General features: G+C 39.7%; 1 protein-coding gene across 5 annotated transcripts in view; it reads right to left on the minus strand.

Annotated features, from left to right (window-relative positions):
- BRINP3 (BMP/retinoic acid inducible neural specific 3) overlaps positions 1 to 20,271 on the minus strand; it is a 285,973-nt gene that overhangs the window by 38,822 nt on the left and 226,880 nt on the right. For all 5 annotated transcript variants that reach the window (XM_074961151.1, XM_074961154.1, XM_074961155.1 and 2 more), the window contains exon 7: positions 12,315 to 12,537. In XM_074961151.1, the coding sequence (XP_074817252.1) occupies positions 12,315 to 12,537 (223 nt within the window). The remainder of the gene's footprint in view (positions 1 to 12,314; positions 12,538 to 20,271) is intronic.

Here is a 20,271-nt window from a genome sequence, read left to right on the forward strand (position 1 = left end):
AGAGGATTCCTACTTTAGTCAACAATGAACTTTCCTCCTAGCTAATATGTGCCCACATGACACACATCAATGCCACAGCTGGCACCTTTCGAGAATTCTCGGAAAAGAGACCAAGGTGTGATGGGACATAAAGACCAACTTGCCTTCCCACCCATATAGGTGGGCCCTCCAAGGAAGAATTGAGACGTGTTGGCAAGACAACATGGGCCTGTACTGCTACTGCCTGTGCCTATCTATCTAGTGCAGAAGACTGCATATTCCAGAGCTGCCAATCCAACACTTCTCATAGGAGGACTAAACTGACTTAGAAACTGGTGGGAAGGAAAAACAAACAACAACAACAATACAAAGATTAAAAACAGAAGCTTTCTGACTTGTATTCCTGAGCGATCACTGACAGAGTGGAGCTGTGAGTCTGCTATTCAGTACTGTTTATGGCACGTGGGATCTCTGTTTCAGTCCCTCACTAGGCACATACCGTATACACTATTTTTCCATTCATATTTTTCATTGTCATATTCTTATTTTTTTTAAATCAAGTCCTTTTTCATGTTCTAGATATGGAGCTGCAGCAGTTGACTCTTCTTGGTATTTCTGTCCACAGATGAAGCTAGCCTTGAGATTATCCATATGACACTACAACTGCACACCATATTGCTGGCTAAAATATCACTTTCAAAAAGGTCAGGTGTGTTGGTCAGCTTGTAGTATGCTCCTTCCATCACTCTGCTTTATTTTCATAATGGGGACATAAGAAAAGTTGGAGAATATATTATATACCAGAAACTCTTTGATGCTCTTGGTTTGTATAACCAATAAATTAGATAGAATGGCAAACTTTGAATGTGACACAATGGAAATACAAGAATCTGAGTCCCTCAGAGCTGATTTATTGATTTGTCTGTCTCATACCTGCTGGACAGGAATTATTGCTCCCTCAGCTATGTGAATTAGAAGAATTTATGGTGGAATAGATTTATTTCATTCCAGCTGTTGGAATGAAGGTCAGGTTTTTTTGTGGGGAAAAACCAAGAATAAACATGAGAGAAGAGCAGTTTCAAAGGCAACCTTACAGTAATTTTCAAAGGAATCTTCAATTCCAAAAAGTGAAAATTCAGCATCAGCAGAGGTGGATCTAGCCATACTCCAAATTAATCTAATGACAAGGTACAGTAAGTAAATGGTTATGGTGACCTAAGCCACAACTCAGAAGTAGTGTCAGCTGTCCCATCTGAAAAACTAATGCCTTAGTTTTGAGTGAGATAATAGTGTAATTGCATGTGGTATAAGATAGGTGAAGAATAAAAGAAGCTTGCTCGTGTGTGTCCATACCTACATCAATGCATGTATCACAGTGCCTCTTCTCATGTAATTGAGAACATTCTGATTCAGAGCCTGGAAAAGCCTGTTCTGAGAGCTCTGACAGACATGATTTCACAAGCAGAAATCTCTGTCGAAGTGTAGCATCAGTGCAATAAAAGGTATTGCCTGAAATGTGGACATGCATGACAATACTTTCTGTCCTCAACTTTGACCTTCATCTCTTTCTTTCTCCAGCCATGTCAAAGCTCTTTAGTTCATCATTAGACAATTGTTCCCATACAGAAAGAACATTTTAATGATTTTTTTTAAAAGTAGCACAACAATGGGGAATCAGCTGAGAACTATTTGAATTACAGTAGCACCTAGCAGCCTCAACCAACATCAGGACCCTGTTATGCTAGGGGTGTACAAACATAGTGAGAGAGAATTGCTGTCCCAAAGGGATTACAATCTAAATAGATACAACATGTAAAGGGGAGGAAGAAAGGTAATATCATTATCCCCATTTCACATGGGAAACTGAGTAGAGCAAAGAAGCCTGTTGTACAGCTGGGAATTGAACTGAGAGTTCCTGAGTCCTAGTCTAGTACCTGAATCACAAGACCATCATCCCTCTCTTTAGGTCTTTGTTGTCATGGCTTGTTTAGTAACCTACACAACAAATAAGCTGAACTACCTGTTTCACTGAGGTATATTTTGTGGGTTTTTTCACCCTTTTGAGACAGACCCAACCGCAGTTCTGCGTTCCATCTCTTTTAGAGAACCCAGGGGCCTTAATGGCAAGACTCTGTAACCACCTCAGCAAATGTCCTGTATTTTGCATTGTTCTAGTGGAAATTCTGCAACACTTCAGTTTAAGTTTAAAAAATTGAAGTTTTTATTTAATTAAATAAAAAATTGTAATTTTTTAATAAGTTGAATTTATTTTATGCTGGCCTCACATTTTCAGTGTTCAGTAGACAGACAGATTCCAGTATTGTCAATGCCTAACTGAATCATAACTGTTTTCAGGAGGAAATTTGGAGGTTTGGGCAGCAGGGTAGGGACAAGCAAGACTTTTGGCATCTGAGAAAGCAGACAAAGCAGTCTGGGATTGTAGAATAAGCATATTCTTCACAGCAGCTGCAGAAAGCAGTTGTAAGAGGTACAGCTGCACTGGGATTGAGGGAACAAAATGTGGCCCAGCAAGGGCCACCCTTAGCCCCCCCTAGATCCAGAACTGGGCAAGGAAGAGACCTCTCCTCTAGGGGCACTTGGGTCCATGCAGCATCTCTCTTCACCACAGCCCTATTGCCACTGGGAAAGAAACTGCAGGAGGTAGACAGCCAGAGACTGAAGCCAGCAGACCTGCTGCAGGAAAGAGTTCAAGCAAGGAACCCTGGACAAGGATGATGTCATAGGAGTACATTCTGCAGTTTTCACTATGAACATTCTCTCCCCGGTACTGACTGGATATTTGTTCTGCACACTCCCTTCCATCTGACTAGTGCCCTCATAACCTAACCTCACTGAAAGGATTTAAATAATAATAAAATCTCCTGCCCCTCCCACCCCCAAAATCATGGCTCTAATATGAAATTCTCCACCCTTGCATCGTTCACTCTGCTTGTATGTTATGTTCTTTTCCCCTATCTTTGTCTTAGTATTTCCACATGTTGGAAATAGGTACAAGCCTGTTCTTGTGACATTAATATAACCTGTTCACTAGTTTTACAGTGCTTTATAATATAGTGAAATAATTTTTTTTTCATTTTTATCATTCATCAAAAAATCATAAGCAGTGTTTCTGGTAGGCTGGAATATTTCATAGGTATTAAGAAGTGACCAATCAAAAAGAACCAAATCATCCCTATATTAACCACATGCCATTCTCTCTGATGGATGTAATAAAACTAAATAAAGCTGCAAAATTAAAAAGCTCACATTTGTTGAGGGCAAGCGTGTCAATAGCACAGTCAGCTGTGATTTATACCCCATCCTGGAAGAGAAAGATTTAACTGGAGCCAGAGTACAATTAGTGCACTGGGAGATTAGGCAAGGCCTAATTTAGGATTAGGCCCAACTGGGGAGGAGTTCAACGGCTGAATGAGGAATGAGTTCCATCTGAGAGAAGCAGAGTGACTAATAAGGGTAGAAATTCAGGGCAGTAGAGAAGAGGTAGGTGTTGAGGGGAGGGAAGAAGGCTTTGCGATCCTTTCCTCTAAAAGTCTAGGAGAGATACTGGGAAGTCAGAGGGTAGAGCAGATTCCTGTGGTGAGCCTTGACAAAAGGGCAAGACCCCAAGGATTGGGTTTCTGAGCGAGATGCAAACACACAGAGAGGCTTGAAGCAACAGGAGCCAGGCCTCTGGGGATTAAGATTAAACTCGATAAGTTTATGGAGGAGATGGTATGATGGGATAACATGGTTTTGGTAATTAAATATTCATGGTAAATAGGCCCAATGGCCTGTGATGGGATATTAGATGGGGTGGGATCCGAGTTACCCAGGAAAGAATTTTCTGTAGTATCTGGCTGATGAATCTTGCCCATATGCTCAGGGTTTAGCTGATCGCCATATTTGGGGTCGGGAAGGAATTTTCCTCCAGGGCAGATTAGAAGAGGCCCTGGAGGTTTTTCGCCTTCCTCTGTAGCATGGGGCACGGGTCACTTGCTGGAGGATTCTCTGCTCCTTGAAGTCTTTAAACTACGATTTGAGGACTTCAATAGCACAGATATAGGTGTGAGGTTTTTTGCAGGAGTGGTGGGTGAAATTCTGTGGCCTGCGTTGTGCAGGAGGTCAGACTAGATGATCATAATGGTCCCTTCTGACCTAAATATCTATGAATCTATGAGAAAGCCCTGGATGGTTTTGTACTGGAGATGGAAAGAATGCTGCTGTAAGGATCATGAGATCTAGAACATGGGTACGTGGGGCTCCACGTGACTAGTGCTTCCACACCATGGCCTATGGCAGAGGTGTTAGCCATTAACTATAAACTAGGGGCAAAATTAGCACCATAGGAATTTCTACCCATGAAAGACCTGATTAGCAGCACACCCTTCCCCCCCCCCCCTCGGCTTGATCTCTGAGTGATTGTTCTGTCCAGGCACACTCTTTAAGCATAGAGGGAGTTCCAGAAAGATATATGTACAATCTGGAAGTACCTAGTCTGTTATTACAACAGACGCTGCTCACATTCCCTGGCTCTGATCCCTGGCTTGACGTCCGACTTCTGGTCCTACCCACTATGCCAGACTGCCTGTCTCCCGGTGGCGATACCTGTAGAACCCAGGAAGGGGGAGTGATATGCTGATAAGTGAGCCCAGAAACAGGCTGGTTAAAAGGACTTCAAGAACGCAGAGAATAAAGGGGAACCAAGGTCCTTCCATCAGCCACCAAGCAAAATGGCTAAAATCCCCATGATATAAGGGGTTCAAGAACTGTTGAACCAAAGACCTGGTGTTAAGTCACTGGACTACTGATTTGTGGACTTGGTTACCCTGGAAGGGGTCAGATTGCACACGATTGGGCCAAGCCATGAGAAATAGATCACCACAGGGCTGGAGCAGATGTCTGTGCCAGAGGATAAGTGCTTGCTATGTCATGCCCAGCCACAACAAAGTGTGTTGCTGGTGAGGCAAAAGCCTGTTGAGTGGATATTGCTATTAGCTTGTATGTGTAACTTCTTTCTGCTTTTGATTGTGATCAGACCTGTTAGTCACAGGCCTATGGATCATGTTTGTATGTGTGTCACATCTGATTTAAATAACCCTAATCTCCCGTCCAATTAAAGGTATTACTTCAGAGTTCACTAATTTATTTCCCTGGAGAAACTTCCATGGAGACTTCCATGTTCAAAAAACCCCCCCACACAGCCACTGACCTTCATTTTATCTTGCATTCTTTCATCTTAGTATTGCATGCAGCTTTCTGATGTGCACCTGGTGTGTGAGCTAGATGACTCTGATTTCTACTGGAAGTTCTCTTTTACCTTTTAAACCTGCAAACCCATTTTAACTCCCACATGCAATATCTGAATGAAGTGGATCAAAAAAAGCTTTTTCTTGTTTGTGATTGAAAGTGATGTATAACTTAGGTACTTTTTTTCTTCATTCCTAGGGCAATTTGTATTTAGAAACTTGTGTATTCTGTTCTAGAAAGAAAGGACTTTGCTAATAAACCACAGTAAACCTGTCACAATAAAAACATGTTAACGTTTAACATCTCTGGTTTAACATTGCTTCTAGAGCAGCACTAGATGAAGCTCAGCCCCAGTCCATTCAATGAACAGGGCTCTTGCTTGCTTGTATTGTCTTGGTCTAAAGGAACACTCAGTTGCTATTTTCCTTTATCTTAGTGATCTGCTGAATAATGTGTAATTAGGTTTTTAATCATAGATCCAGTTCTACAAACATCCTGTAAAAAGAAAAAAGCCACCAATAGTTATTCAGTGTCCTTTTCTACATATTAAGATTTACTTTTCTTTTCTGCTAAGGAAACTTTATTCCTTGATCATCTTGTGACCAATGCACTAATCAAAAATATTTGTAGCAATGCATTCTAGGGTAAGAGTAATCAAATCTCAAACTTTTGCGTATAAGGAAGTTGTGTAGCATCGCAATGTGGCCCAGGCTTATTACAGGGTCTCAGACTAACTTTGAAGTATTCAGGTATTGTCCATTAAGAAAAGTGGGATAGAAAACTTTATTTGCCAATCAACTGAAGCACTATGGTAAAGTCCATTTCTTAGATTTCCCGTGTCCGTTCTGCAGGTGTGCAATGTGGAGCGGCAACAAGGAAGGAGCCACTTCTCTATGTTTATACCCTAAACCTAAAGAGATATTAGATAACAATATAAAATAACCTTGTTGTAAGATTTCAATGTAACACTATTTTATGTCTGAAAAATCCAGAACAATGACCTGGAAGAACACAGAACCAGAGAGAGAGCAGGCTGATTCCTAACACTGAGAGGCAGAACTGACCTTACCGTATTATAAGCTGGCCACTGCTAGGCCCAGATAGCATGGTTCCCTGCATAATCAAATGAAGTAAAAATCTTAAATGAACCAAACTGTACCATAGAATCTCTATGGATAGTAATTCCATGCTCTAATAATAAGAATAGAGCAGTAGGGATATATTACTCACCACCTGACCAGGATGGTGACTGTGAAATTAAATGTTCAGGAAGATTAGAGAGGCTATAAAAATTAAAAAAAACTCTGTAATAATGGGGAATTTCAACTATTACCATATTGACTGGATACATGTCACCTCAGGATGGGATGCAGAGATGAAGTTTCTTGACACGTTAAATGACTGCTTCTTGGAGCAGCTAGTCCTGGAACCCACAAGAGGAGAGGCAATTCTTGATGTAATCCTAAGTGGAGCACAGGATCTGGTCCAAGTGGTGAATATAGCTGGCCCACTTCGTAATAGTGATGATAATATAATTAATTTTAATATTCATATGATAGGGAAAATATCACAGCATCCCAACACTGTAGCATTTAATTTCAGAAAGGGGGACTACACAAAAATGAGGAAGTTAGTTAAACAGAAATTAAAAGGTACAGTGCCAAAAGTGAAATCCCTGCAAGTTACACTTTAATGACACCATAATAGAGGCTCAACTTAAAAGTATACCACAAATTAAAAACCATAGAGAACCAAAAAAGTGCCACTGTGGCTAAACCTCAAAGTAAAAGAAGCAGTGAGAGACAAACAGGCATCCTTTAAAAAGAGGAAGTTAAATCCTAGTGAGGAAAAATAGAAAGGAATATAAACTCTTGCAAATGAAGTGTAAAAATATAACTAGGAAGGCCCAAAAAGAATTTGAAGAACAGCTAACCAAAGAGTCAAAAAGTCATAGCAATTTTTTTTAAGTACATCAGAAGCAGGAAGCCTGCTAAACCACTAGTGGGGCCACTGGACAATCGAGATGCTAAAGGATCACTCAAGGACAATAAGACCATTGAGGAAAAACTAAATTAATTCTTTGCACTGGTGTTAATGGCTGAGGATGTGAGGGAGATTCCCAAACCTGAGCCATTCTTTTTAGGTGACAAATCTGAGGAACTGTCCCAGATTGAGGTGTCAGTTGAGGAGGTTTTGGAACAAATTGGTAAGCTAAACAGTAACAAGTTACCAGGACCAGATGATATTTACCCAAGAGTTCTGAAGGAACTCAAATGTGAAATTGCAGAACTACTAACTATGGTATGTAACCTATCATTTAAATCAGCTTCTGTTCATTCCCTCTGGGGCACCTGGCATTGGTCACTTTCAGAAGACAGGATACTGGGCTAAATGGACCTTTGGTCTGACCCAGTATGGCTGTTCTTATGTTCTTAACTGGTGTCCTTGTGTTCCCTGGCACTCAAACTCTGCTCCTCCTGTGAGAATACTGGGGTATAAACATCCAAAATAGAGCAGAGTGAGATGGTAAGGAGACAGCTGCATGGCTCTTGCTCCTTACACCGCAGTCTGTAGAACATTTAGGCGCACCCTGGGGAAGATTAATCTGCAGTGGGCATAAGTCCCGCTGTATGCTGGAGAGCTCCAGGAAGAATTCTGTATTCCAAAGGCAGAATTCTTCCTGGGACTCATCATGCTTTGAGACATGTGTTCACTAGCCCCAACACTGAGCTGTGTCTTATGGACATAACTGTGCTTTTTCCCCCCAGGTTAAGGAAATCCTGCATGTAGATGATATGTCTTGGGCAGGGTCTTCAAATATATGGCTAAGAGTATACAATAGATCAGCAACCTGATTTATTTGTAACGTCTTTCAAAAAGAACAGTAAACTGGTTTCCTTGTTTTTCACATATGGCTTTCAAGCTGCAGTGAATGACGTGACAAATTAAAAGCTCCATCTGAGATAAGGGGCCAGAGTTTTGTCCATAACATGACACTGGGCTAGATCCTCAGCTGGTGTAAATTGACCTAGCTCTTCTTACTTCAGAGAAACTGACTGAATTTGTACTAGGTGAGGATCAAGCCCAATGGGTTTAGCTGCTGTTACAAATTACATAGTAAGATTAAACAGAGTTAAAAAAAATTCAAATACTGATGTTTTATCAAAAGAGTGTGCTTCTGTGTGCAAATTTTGTACATATACTTTTTAAGCCAACATTCATATTTGCTCAAGTTCAATTCTGCATTGCAATTTGTTGGAACAGATTTCCACTTTGCTTAAGTGCCAAAGATACAATTTATTCTAATGTTTTACTGCTGTATTTACATTGTTTCTCTTTTTAATATTTTATCTATTTATTAAATGACAAATTATGCTATTTAGATTTGGCACAAAATGATGGCTTTTCATTAGAAAGTTATTTAAACTGCATACAAATTAGGCTAGTGCAGCTAGTGTCCATGCTGTAATATTCTGTACCACATATATCCATGCAAATGAATGATATGTTATCCTTGGAATCACTATGAATGATATGGAAAAGTTTGGATAGTAAGTACTTTAGCTTGTATTTCCAAAATGTATGTGACTTCGGCGCCCCACATTAAATGGAGGTTAGGCACAAAATCTCTGATCTTTCGGAACAGCAGCCCTAATGTGGATATAGTCATGTTTATAGAAAATAGCCTTTTCCTTTAGCTCGTCCTACGGTCAGACCATGCTCTTTGACATGGATCTTTGTTTTCTGTCATTGAAGTTAATAGGAATACTGCCATCAATGTCAGTGAGAGCAGGTTTGGGCCATTAATTTTGAGGGACTTGGTGCCTGACCTTGCCAACTGTTACTAGCACAAGAAGTCCCATTGATTCCAAATAACAACTGGATGGGGGTCTCATGTTCCTATGATTTTCAGGTGCCCAGAATATAGCTGCTAAAATATAAAAGGAGGTGCTGTTGCTATGACAATCCAGCCAAACAAGAGCAGTGACAAAAATATGACCTTTCACCTCAGTGAGGTGTGAACTACAGTGACCTATCATGAGTATTTAAAAGTTGACCATGTTGAACATGAGCCATTTTCCCTTGTAAAATAAGAACATTAAATACAGCCAACATTACTACAATGTTAAATGCATAAATCCCATCTTTCAGGTTTAGCTACAGCCCATAGTGATCATCCAGAACTGTAAAGTTTGGACCAGGTTCCTAAAATGTAAGGAGTTTAGAAAGCTGTGCTCCAGCTGGTGCCCCTCTGTACATTTCACCTTATTTGCGAAAGATGCTGCTACACCTAATAAGTTGAAGTAACTCTGTATGTCCGACAAATATAATAGAGCCAAAAGCTTCCATACATATGCCATTTTAATATCTTTCTCAATTCACAATCCTTCTTTACACATGATTATCCTCATACAGAACTCTCTGCCCACGACAGCCAATCTTTTGAGACAACATATTTTGTGATCTGCAGCATTGCTGTATCTTTCTGTGATATCAACTGTAGCAAGAGCTGGCCACCTAGTGGAATTCCAACTAATGCAGGCAATAGAGGCTGGTCAAGCAAAGACAACACAGTGAATGAGTGTATGATGTCACACAATTCTTAAGACAGATGTAACTGTTAATGTATCAAAGCAGCTAACGGAGAACATTTTAGTGACCATCCTTGACCCATTTGACATAGCAAGCCCTGAAGCCCATGCAGAACACTCTCTGACATCATTTCACAGAAAATAAAGAAATTTTCTTTCAAATTGTAACTTTTTCTTTTCCTGCTTGGAGTGATTTGGATAATGTCCATGTTGCAAAGGCTTGTGCCTGTTACATACAGTTGTGATAACTTTTTATTAAATTCCAACTAACAAATCACAAGTAAATCTAAATTGTTTTCATACTCAACATAAAGCTTCACTGTATGCCTCAGCAGATGAAAATTATCTTGTCAAGGATGCTTATGATATGACTGGGAGGGGAAAGACCCCACAGCCCTACAAACCCTTCCCCGCAACCCTCCTAGAATAATCTACACTTTGCTATATAATTAGTAGTAGCCAAGAAAAGCAGTGATAAATAAAGGAATGACACAGAACGCCTCTAGCAATTCATTTACTTATCAGTATATAAATAATTTCAGTGCAACTTGTTTAGTGTCAGCTCCTCAAAAGCATTTTTCATGGGTGTGTTAAACATATTGGAATCTAGCCAATAGTCCTTGTACACCCAAATACCTCACTGAAATGAAGTTTTAGGTGTGCAAGGAAGGCAGGATCCTGGATACACACTCATACTTTTGTTTATCTTAACTTTTCTAATTCTGTATAGCTAGGTAAGTTGTTTGCTCCCCTGAAATAGTTTACCAAAAGAAGGTGACACAACTGGTATACAGAAAACGAACTTTATTCTGCCACTTTATCTCAAGAAGTAGAACCCAAGATGGAGCATTGGGGGTGGGGGAGTAAATTATCCCACACCTGCCTACCGCATAGTTCTTATACCTTCCTCTGAAGCATTTGGGTCTGGTCATGAATGGCCACAGAATGATGTACCAGATGGACATCAGGTCTGAGCCAATCTGGCAATTCCTATGTTACTATTTGATTCTCACTATTTATTCCAAAAAGTTCTTCTGCCACTGAAATTAGCTGAAAAAAATCCCTTTCACTGATACATAGCACACTTCCTTATTGACTTAGAGGAATTTTAAATGTCAGAATAAATCACATCTGAACAGCCCATAAAAACTTACCATTGACTTGTACAGTTGATCTTGGTGTGATTCTAACTACTGCATCATTAAATCAGAAATTGAAATAATACATTTGTTTTATTAAATTGACCTTAAAATCTAAGAAGAACATCTAGAATTGGAAAGGAATTGACACTGAGAGGAATAAAATGAAAATGGGATTCCCGCCCCCCACCCCCAATGTATGCTAAAACTGTGGCAAGGAACAAAAGTATGAGGATTGTTAGTTTTGTCTCATTCTATTCTGTTCTATCTGTGTTATGTTGATAGTAGATTATAAATTGTGAGAAGGTGGCTTCTGTAGCTCAGGGGTCAATTAATTATTTCTGTTAATGTTGGGAAAAATATGTAAAGCTGTTTGGGTTTGAAGACTATAAAATCATGAGATAGAATTACTTTAAATGGCTTGATTCTTTGCTTCAATCAAGAGCCGGGGGGGCACAGTCAATTTCAATTAACTTTTTTCCTTTTCCTTTTTTTCCCAACTAAGGCATAGTTTTAAAAACTTAGCAAAATGTTAAGAAACCAGCTATAGGAGGACAAGGAAAGAGGCTTGAGTTTTGTTTTGTTTTCCACAAGGAAGTGTTACAATAAATATTTGTAGTTATCTTTTCCAACTGTGGCGCAAGGATTTCTTATACGTTGCATATTGAAATCCCTATAGAAATACTTTCTGACAGAAAGAGCCCATTAGTTATACTAAATTTTTAGGACATCCCTCCTGGCTTCCTACAAGAGAAATCAAAATCTAATCTTTAATCTATATTTTTTATAATACTACAATCTGCTCATTTTAGGTCCACTACTGCCCTTCAGTAGAGTAGGCCAAATCTTCTACTGGTGTAACTTCATTGCATTATTTTTTTGTTCTCTACTAGATTATAGGTTGCTCTGTGTAAGACCTGGTATAAGGGCCTGATCAAATACCTGTTGAAGTCAATGAAAGTCCTTCCATTGACTTTCTCAGGCATTACATAGGAGGCCTAGGAGTAGATATAACTCTGCTGAAGTTAATGGATCAAATGAGGGATGAATTTGACCTTAGTGGGGATGTGTGTGGAGGGAGGGGGAAAGAGGGGGGTGCATGTTACTTTGATTTGTGGATTCCAGTAATACACAAGGATGCTCAGTTGTAGTTTGCATTTTACTTTTCTCATTGTGGCATCCCCTTTGGGAAGGTCTGACCAGAACAGCATTAAAGGTTAGAAGACTCAATACCATTGTCTTGCTGTTATGGTTATAAAGGTTGCATACTATACTTATTAGCATACCTGTACTTTTAAGCGGGCGTCAGTCTCAAAACAATGTCCTGAGTATGTCAGGTTTTCACAGCATTTCTTACCTCTGTCTTGGCAAGCTGATGAGTGGTTGTTTATGGCACCTCTTACTTAGGCTAAAGAGCTTGTGTACAATTTTCTGTGCCTTAAGGAAAAGTTGTTTCATGCTGTTTTCCAGTTGCTCATAGCGACGCTGAAAATTAGAATCCATTGTCCACAAATGCATTATGGTAGACGTGTTGAGGAAATAGTTCATGGGCAGCCTTTTCATAAAGAACTTGAATTCATCTGAAAAATGGCAAGATTCAATGTTTTGTAATTATGTATCTATGGGTTTTTTGGACACAAATTAAGTTATATTTTGCTGCAAAATGTATCATTTTACAATAAAACATAATTGCATTACCAATGACAACTAGATGACAATGATACAATAACAGAAATTACATAAATAGTAACATAATTAAGAGTAAATACACATGAGCCTTATTCGCCACTTTGTTAACAAAAAGGTGCCTTATTGTAAATAAGAATCAGGCTATCTTATATCCAAATAAAGGACCTGGTTTTGAAAACATTTCAGGGCACACAGTTTTATTCAGACAAGGAATAGAGATGGATGGTCCAGTGATTAAGGCACTAGCCTTAGGTATGGAATATTTAGGTTCATATCCTTGTTCTACCACAGCCTTTCTGTGTCACCTTGGGCAAGTTATTTAGGGCCAGATCTTTAAAGGTATTTAGGTGGTCAAAGAGGCAGTAGGTGCCTAGTTGAAAAGCACCTTTTGAAAATCCCATTAGGTGCTTATCTGCATCTTTAAACGTCCTTTTAAAAACCTGTCGCTTGCTCCCTCTTAACTTCAGTTCCCCTTCTGTAAAATGGGGAGAACAGGATTTTCATACCACACAAGGATGTTGTAAGGATAAATACATTGAAGACTGAAAGGTACTCAAACATTATAATATAATAATGCAGGCCATACAAGTACCTTAGATAATAAGAAGTCAATGGGATTATTCACATAAGTAGTGGGATCCAGATGCTTATTTGTAGAACTTAGACCATCCCTTATTTCCTTTTTAAAAGGGACCTTAATGGTACAAAACATCTTAAATACTGTACTCTTATGTAATTTTGTGCTTTCCCCTTACCACCATGGTTCAATACATTGGTGTCTATTTCCCTCATCTTCCCACTGTTGTTTGACAATCCATGTTTTGTCAGATTGGTCCTACACAGAAGTCATAATTATCCCACCATAACTCCTTAACCTGCCAAATTTGGGTTGACCCCAGCTCCAGAATAGAACCCCCATTGACTGCAATGGGTCTGCATAGTAGAGTGGTCTGTCTTCATGGAGTAGCTTGCAGGGCTGGGACCTTAGTTACAACCACATCTGGTGTAAAAAACGCCCATCCTATTTTTTGACAGAAAATGGCTTGGTTTTTGAGGAAAATATCTGGTCTTTCTTATACAGGTTTTTAGCTAAAAAAAACAAAACAGTTTCTTGATATGAAACCTGAACACTTTCGTAGAAAACTATTGCATTTTTTTGCTTGTTGGTTAGTTTACCAAACTTTGTTTTGGGGTAGCGTGGGGTGATGGGGAGGAGAGAGGGAAATCCAGACCAGCTCTAGTTATAGGATCACAATCTAGGGCATGGAAATGGGCATCAACATTTTGGCATGATGTAGATTTAAGAATAGTAAATTTTCAGTACTGGATTTTCTTATGCAAACACATTGTCATAACTTAAAAGAACACAAAAAGATAAATTATGGAAAGCAAGTGACAGGCAAATAAGTTTAACTATGCATTGCTTTAAAATATCCCCTTTGGCAGAACTAAAGAATAGAGGCCCTGATCCTCAGCTAGTGTAAATCAGCATCACTCCTCTGACTTCCATGGAGCTATGTTGATTCCACCAGATAAGGATCTGGCCCAGTAGTTCTCCTGTCTACCAGTCCTACGCTTTAACCACAGAACTATAATTTGCCTTCCATTACTAGTAAGTATTTGTATTTCTACTTAATCTTAGTTTCTTACTGCTGAAAAATAGAGAAAAGAACATCGTCATAATTTCTTTTAAGTTTTCACACTGCTATGATCCCTTCTGTAAGAAACATGGTCTATTTGCAGTCCTACAATTTGTTTACAAGAGACAAGAAAGTTCTATGCTCAACTTGCAATACAAAATTCCAAAATACAATACCATTTCCAACATGAAAATACATTTGCTTACTTAATTATCACTGCCCTGCACTGTCGCTGTACCCTCTACTATCATGTTAAACAGCCCTGTATTGTATGAGAGAGAAAAGTAATATGGTTATACAGTGCCTTACCACCCCACCCCAAAATCATCTGTTTCAGATATGAGGACAGTCTCACATCATGAACCATTAGAGTGCAATACTGCAATCATCTTTGAATAAACACAATATATCACACTACAGCGTTAGGTGGCCATACAAGTGCCTAGATATACGTAGAACATGATACTAGATTATCAGCTAATGTATAATTCCAGAGTGATATCCTTTCAATAGATAGTCATGCATCCCCACCGAAATGTTATATTACATTCAAATGGTCCATAAATAGAAAATAAAGTTAGAAAGGTTAATCAAAATAGTTTACTTGACCAGCTATAAAAAAATTACTTATACCTGATAGTTTGCGATGCTAACAAGCCATTCACAGTTAGCAGTATATAAACACCTAGACATCACACATATTATACGCTAGGCAACAATGGGAATAAAATAGTAACAATGGGAACCAATGTTTCCCTAAACAACCTGAATATCACATTCCAACCAATATCCAGAGCCATTTCGCTGGATTTTAAGTGTTAGCATCAAAGTGTGGTGTGCTGTTGAATGCACTGATTAGCATTCTACACACAGAGCTAGCAAACACTACAAACACTTTTAATACCACCCCAAAAAAGTTGTGGTTGAACTAAAATCCTCCACACCATGGCCTCTGATAGGGAATAGGAGAACCCCTCACAGTAAAGCACATGGTCCATGTGTTGGGATGGGGAAGGGCAATCTTCTCTTGTGAGTTTCCTCTCCCAGTCTGCTTCATGGGGAAGAAGAATATATAACAACAAACCAGTGCATTGTTCCTATGAATTATTTAGTCTTTGAAGCAGAATGTTCAGCTAATGATTTTAAATCACATTGAAAAATCTTTCCACTTATCCCTGGTATTTTGAATGAAAATGCCTAACTATAAATTGCACACTTTTGATTTAAAGAACAGGAGTACTTGTGGCACCTTAGAGACTAACAAATTTATGAGAGCATAAGCTTTCATGGGCTACAGCCCACTTCATCAGATGCATAGAATGGAACATATAGTAAAAAGATATATTTATACATACAGAGAAGGTGGAAGTTGCCATACAAACTGTAAGAGGCTAATTAATTAAGATGCGGTATTATCAGCAGGAGAAAAAAAAAACTTTTGTAGTGATAATCAGGATGGCCCATTTAGACAGTTTACAAGAAGGTGTGAGGATACTTAACATAGGGAAATAGATTCAATATGTGTAAATTTGTTAGTCTCTAAGGTGCCACAAATACTCCTGTTCTTTTTGTGGATACAGACTAACGTGGCTGCTACTCTGAAACTTTTGATTTAGTGACTGATGAGCCTGGGTGCTTACTGGAACCTTTCCAGGCTGTTTCTCAATTCCACTTTGAGAAGAAACTGTATGCCAGTGTGAGAGGAGAATCAGGCACAAGGGATTGCTACTGGTGTAACAGACCAGAATCTGGCTCTCTCATGTGATTCCTGTATAGTCTGCTTCCAGTAAAGCTGGAAATGCCATGAGATACTGTTCCAAGAGCTTGGTCCTGCTCTTGCTAACTTCAAGAGGAGCAGAACCGGGTCCTGCAATGTATGTCAAATTATCTCTTTTAAGATATTCTTAGACAAAGTCTAGTAGTAGTCTCCCCTTGATTCCGTATAGTAACAGAACACAGAGATGTTGTTGGTTGATTAGCTATGGCCCTTTGGTCAGGGGTATAATTGGGATCAAGAATCTTGGCCCCTCACAACCCCTAAGGGGAACATCTCACATCCTGAAGCCAAGTAGGGTCAGGCCCCTATAATAAAACATGAATGGGGGTAGGAGGAAGAGTGTCACTGAGAAACAAAGTGAGATCCTGAACTCATGTTTAGGTATTTCAGCACCTAATACCATAGAGAAGGTCACATTTTCCCCAGGACCTTAATCTGTCCTTTCCCATTTATTTAAGTGTGGATTTATCTCAGTGTTCCCTGGAAAAAAAGACTAAAGCTTCTTTCCTCTTCTGTTTCCTCTTGGATCTGTATTAGAGCTGAAATTAATATACATACTATTTATAGTATTGAGATAGGAGGATCTAGGCCCTCCCATAACTGAAGAACCACCCCCTCAGTTAAGGGGGAGGAACCCTAAATCCAGGCTATAACCGATTGCTAGGGAAAACAATCAGTTCAATATCTTCATTAATGACCTGGAGGATGGGGTGGATTGCACTCTCAGCAAGTTTGTAGATGACACTAAACTGGGAGGAGTGGTAGATACATTGGAGGGTAGGGATAGGATACAGAGGGACCTAGACAAATTAGAGGATTCAGCCAAAAGGAAGCTGATGAAGTTCAACAAGGACAAGTGAAGAGTTCTGCACTGAGGATGGAAGAATCCCATGCACTGCTACAGACTAGGGACTGAATGGCTAGGCAGCAGTTCTGCAGAAAAGGACCTAGGGGTGACAGTGGACGAGAAGCTGGATATGAGTCAACAGTGTGCCCTTGCTGCCAAGATGGCTAATGTCATTTTGGGCTGTATAAGTAGGAGCATTGCCAGCAGATCGAGGAACGTGATCATTCCCCTCTATTCGGCATTGGTGAGGCCTCATCTGGACTACTGTGTCGAGTTTGGGACCCCACACTGCAAGAAGGATGTGGAAAAATTGGAAAGAGTCCAGTGGAGGGCAACAAAAATTATTAGGGGGCTGGAACACATGACTTATGGGGAGAGGATGAGGGAACTGGGATTATTTAGTCTGCAGAAGAGAAAAATGAGTGGGGATTTGATAGCTGCTTTCTGATAGCTGAAAGGGGATTCCAAAGAGGACGGAGCTAGATTGTTCTCAGTGGTACCAGATGACAGAACAAGGAGTAACGGTCTCAAGTTGCAGTGCGGGAGGTTTAGGTTGGATATTAGGAAAAACTTTTTCACTAGGAGGTTGGTGAAGCACTGGAATGGGTTACCTAGGGAGGTGGTGGAATCTCCTTCCTTAGAGGTTTTTAAGGTCAGGCTTGACAAAGCCTTGGCTAGGGTGATTTAGATGGTGATTGGTCCTGCTTTGAGCAGGGGGTTGGACTAGATGACCTCCTGAGGTCCCTTCCAACCCTGATATTCTATGATTCTATGAAAGGAGAAAACAGGAATGGAAGTGATGTTAAAGGTTGAAAATCAGGAGAAACCAACAAAGACCCCTGGATAGCACCCACCACTTCTCAGAGGCATCTGAGGAGCCAATGGACACTACCCAGAGGAACTCTACCTAGAGACATGAGAGGACAAGGGACATGAAATAGGCCCCACAGTTCCAGAGTACCTCTCACTTCCCTGTCCAGCTTCCTCCTCCTAGACCGCCTTGGCCAGTCCTAGGAAGAAGTTGACAGGGAGGTCCTGTGATTTTGAGGGGGCCACAGAGGGGATGTGCAAAATTCAGAAGGTGCCAGGAAGAAATGTGTGTGTGTGTGTGAGTGAGAGAGAGAGTAGGTAAAACACAATGGGTAGGTACAATATGCTAGTTGAATGTGGTGGTAGTGGTTCATGCTTTACCAGAAAAAAGAAAAAAAGTGGTTCACAACAAAACAAACCAGAAAAACAGTTTTTGCTAGATCCTCAAGTGGTATAAATAAGTGCAGCTGGGGATCTGGTCCTTCATTAACTTATATTTTGTGTTTTAATATTATATTTCGAGTAGCACTGATATCCAATCTGGAATAGTTTCATTTTGCAGCATCAACCCACTTTCTGTAAATTATAATGTAACAATACCATAAAGACTTGCTTCTGTTCAGGCTTCGCGTAAGAAGTCTAAACTAAGCAGAATTTTTATTTCTTAAAACCAATCTTCACAAAGAAAAACAACAACCACAAAATGAGTTAAAACAATCTCTCACAATTGGAAAACGTGTGTTCATTGATCAGTTTCAGAATTTTTTATCAAACAAATGTTTGTTTGGGGTGTAGTTTTGCTAGGGGTTCCCCCTTTAAATGACAAATAAACTGGAAGGCAGCCATTCCTACTTTTAACAATTCCTCAATTGTATTGAAAGTTCCTCCCAGCTTCTGATCAGACACATGAAGCCACCCTCCATCACCACCTGTTAAATTTTCAGGCAAGTAACTTTGTGCTTTCTCTCATGCAGTCCCTTACGCTTGTTTTCAGGTAGTTCCTCCTTTCTGCAAGAATAAGTCATTATCCTCCTAAAAACCTTCCTTAAAACTCTCCTCTGCTGTGTTGTCTGCAAAAAAATTGACAATGGCTAGGCCTCTGGTGTGCTGAGACCACTGGCTCTCATGCTGAGTGTCTCTTTGATTTCCTATGCACCCTCATCTGTCTTTCTGTATACACCTGTTGTTTGTCTTGTACTTAAATTTCCCCTTAAAGTGTCTTGCACAATGGGGTCCTGGTCTAGGACTCCCAAGTGCTACAGTAATGTAAATAAGCTTTGGGTGTAGGTTGGTTAGATTTTTTTATTTAAATGAAGAAATTGAAGGGCAGCTGCTTGTAAACGACAATCCACAGTAAATGTAGCTCTGTAGAAAAATGTATTTTTCAATACAATACTTCGTTAAAGTAAAAATGTTAAAGCATCTTGACAGCAATTTCAATGGACTATTCTGTCACTTTTCAAAACACTGACACATTTTTCTAACAAAAATACTTTCAATAAGTAGAGAAGTTGTGAATAAAAATGAACAAAATGTGTGTAAAGGATGGAATGTACACTTATGTACATTCTTTGTTTTCACTTGATTGACAGTATTATATTTTAAACATTGTCAGTAAAATCTGTCTCTACCACATGCTGATATTGGCACTTCATCTGTGTCTCACCTCTTAGCTGGTATCAGCCCCTGGTCATGCTCATAGAATTCATGGTGGTACTCATGTTCTACTTGCACAGGCAAGAAGTGCACAGATTTCTTTATCTGGATGATTAGTTCAGCAATAAACATCACTGTGAGGAGGATGTTCTGCTCTGGCACCATACAATATTGTGAATTCACTGAATTTAAAACGCATTAACAAGATTCAGTTGGTCCTCAGCAATTTCCCCATTGGACAACCATAGCAACCATTAAGATCCCAGTGAAGACAGACTTTGAGATATGTCAGAGATCATGGCAATCCAGCAAGAATCTCCAAGTAGGACTGGACTTCCAAATTCAATCCTGCCACGTGGTAGTGGCACACCGGACTCCATCCTTGAATAGAGATCCCATGCAGAGGGGCATCATACTGAAAAATTTGGGATCTCTTTGAATGGCAAATATAAGTAATCCTCTGGACATTAAAATGATTGTGTATGCATCAGTTATGTAGCACCGCAAAAGGTTCTGTTGATTCAAATGGCCATTTCAGCAGCCATGTTTTCTGTATCAGCACATAAACGAGAATCTTCTCTCTGACACTGCAAACATGTAATGTTTGGCATGAATGCCAGCACATAATATAATTCTAGTTGCCAATTTGTTAATGGAAAATTAGAAGACACATTGCAGATGCTCTTGTCAAATCAAACAGCCCCTTCATCAGACTGCTACATCTCATCTTCCATCACCATGGGACTCCAGAAATAAACCTACCTTTCAGTCTTCTGCTCAGTGCATCAAAGAAAGGTCACTTTTACAAAGCTGTCTCTTCTATCCAGCAAGGTAGGGCATATCTATATGTGGGCACATCAAAACATCTGCTAGTTAATTCCTCGCAGATGCAGAA

The sequence above is a fragment of the Natator depressus genome, chromosome 8, assembly GCF_965152275.1.
Source record: "Natator depressus isolate rNatDep1 chromosome 8, rNatDep2.hap1, whole genome shotgun sequence".
Classification (NCBI taxonomy): Eukaryota; Metazoa; Chordata; order Testudines; family Cheloniidae; genus Natator; species Natator depressus.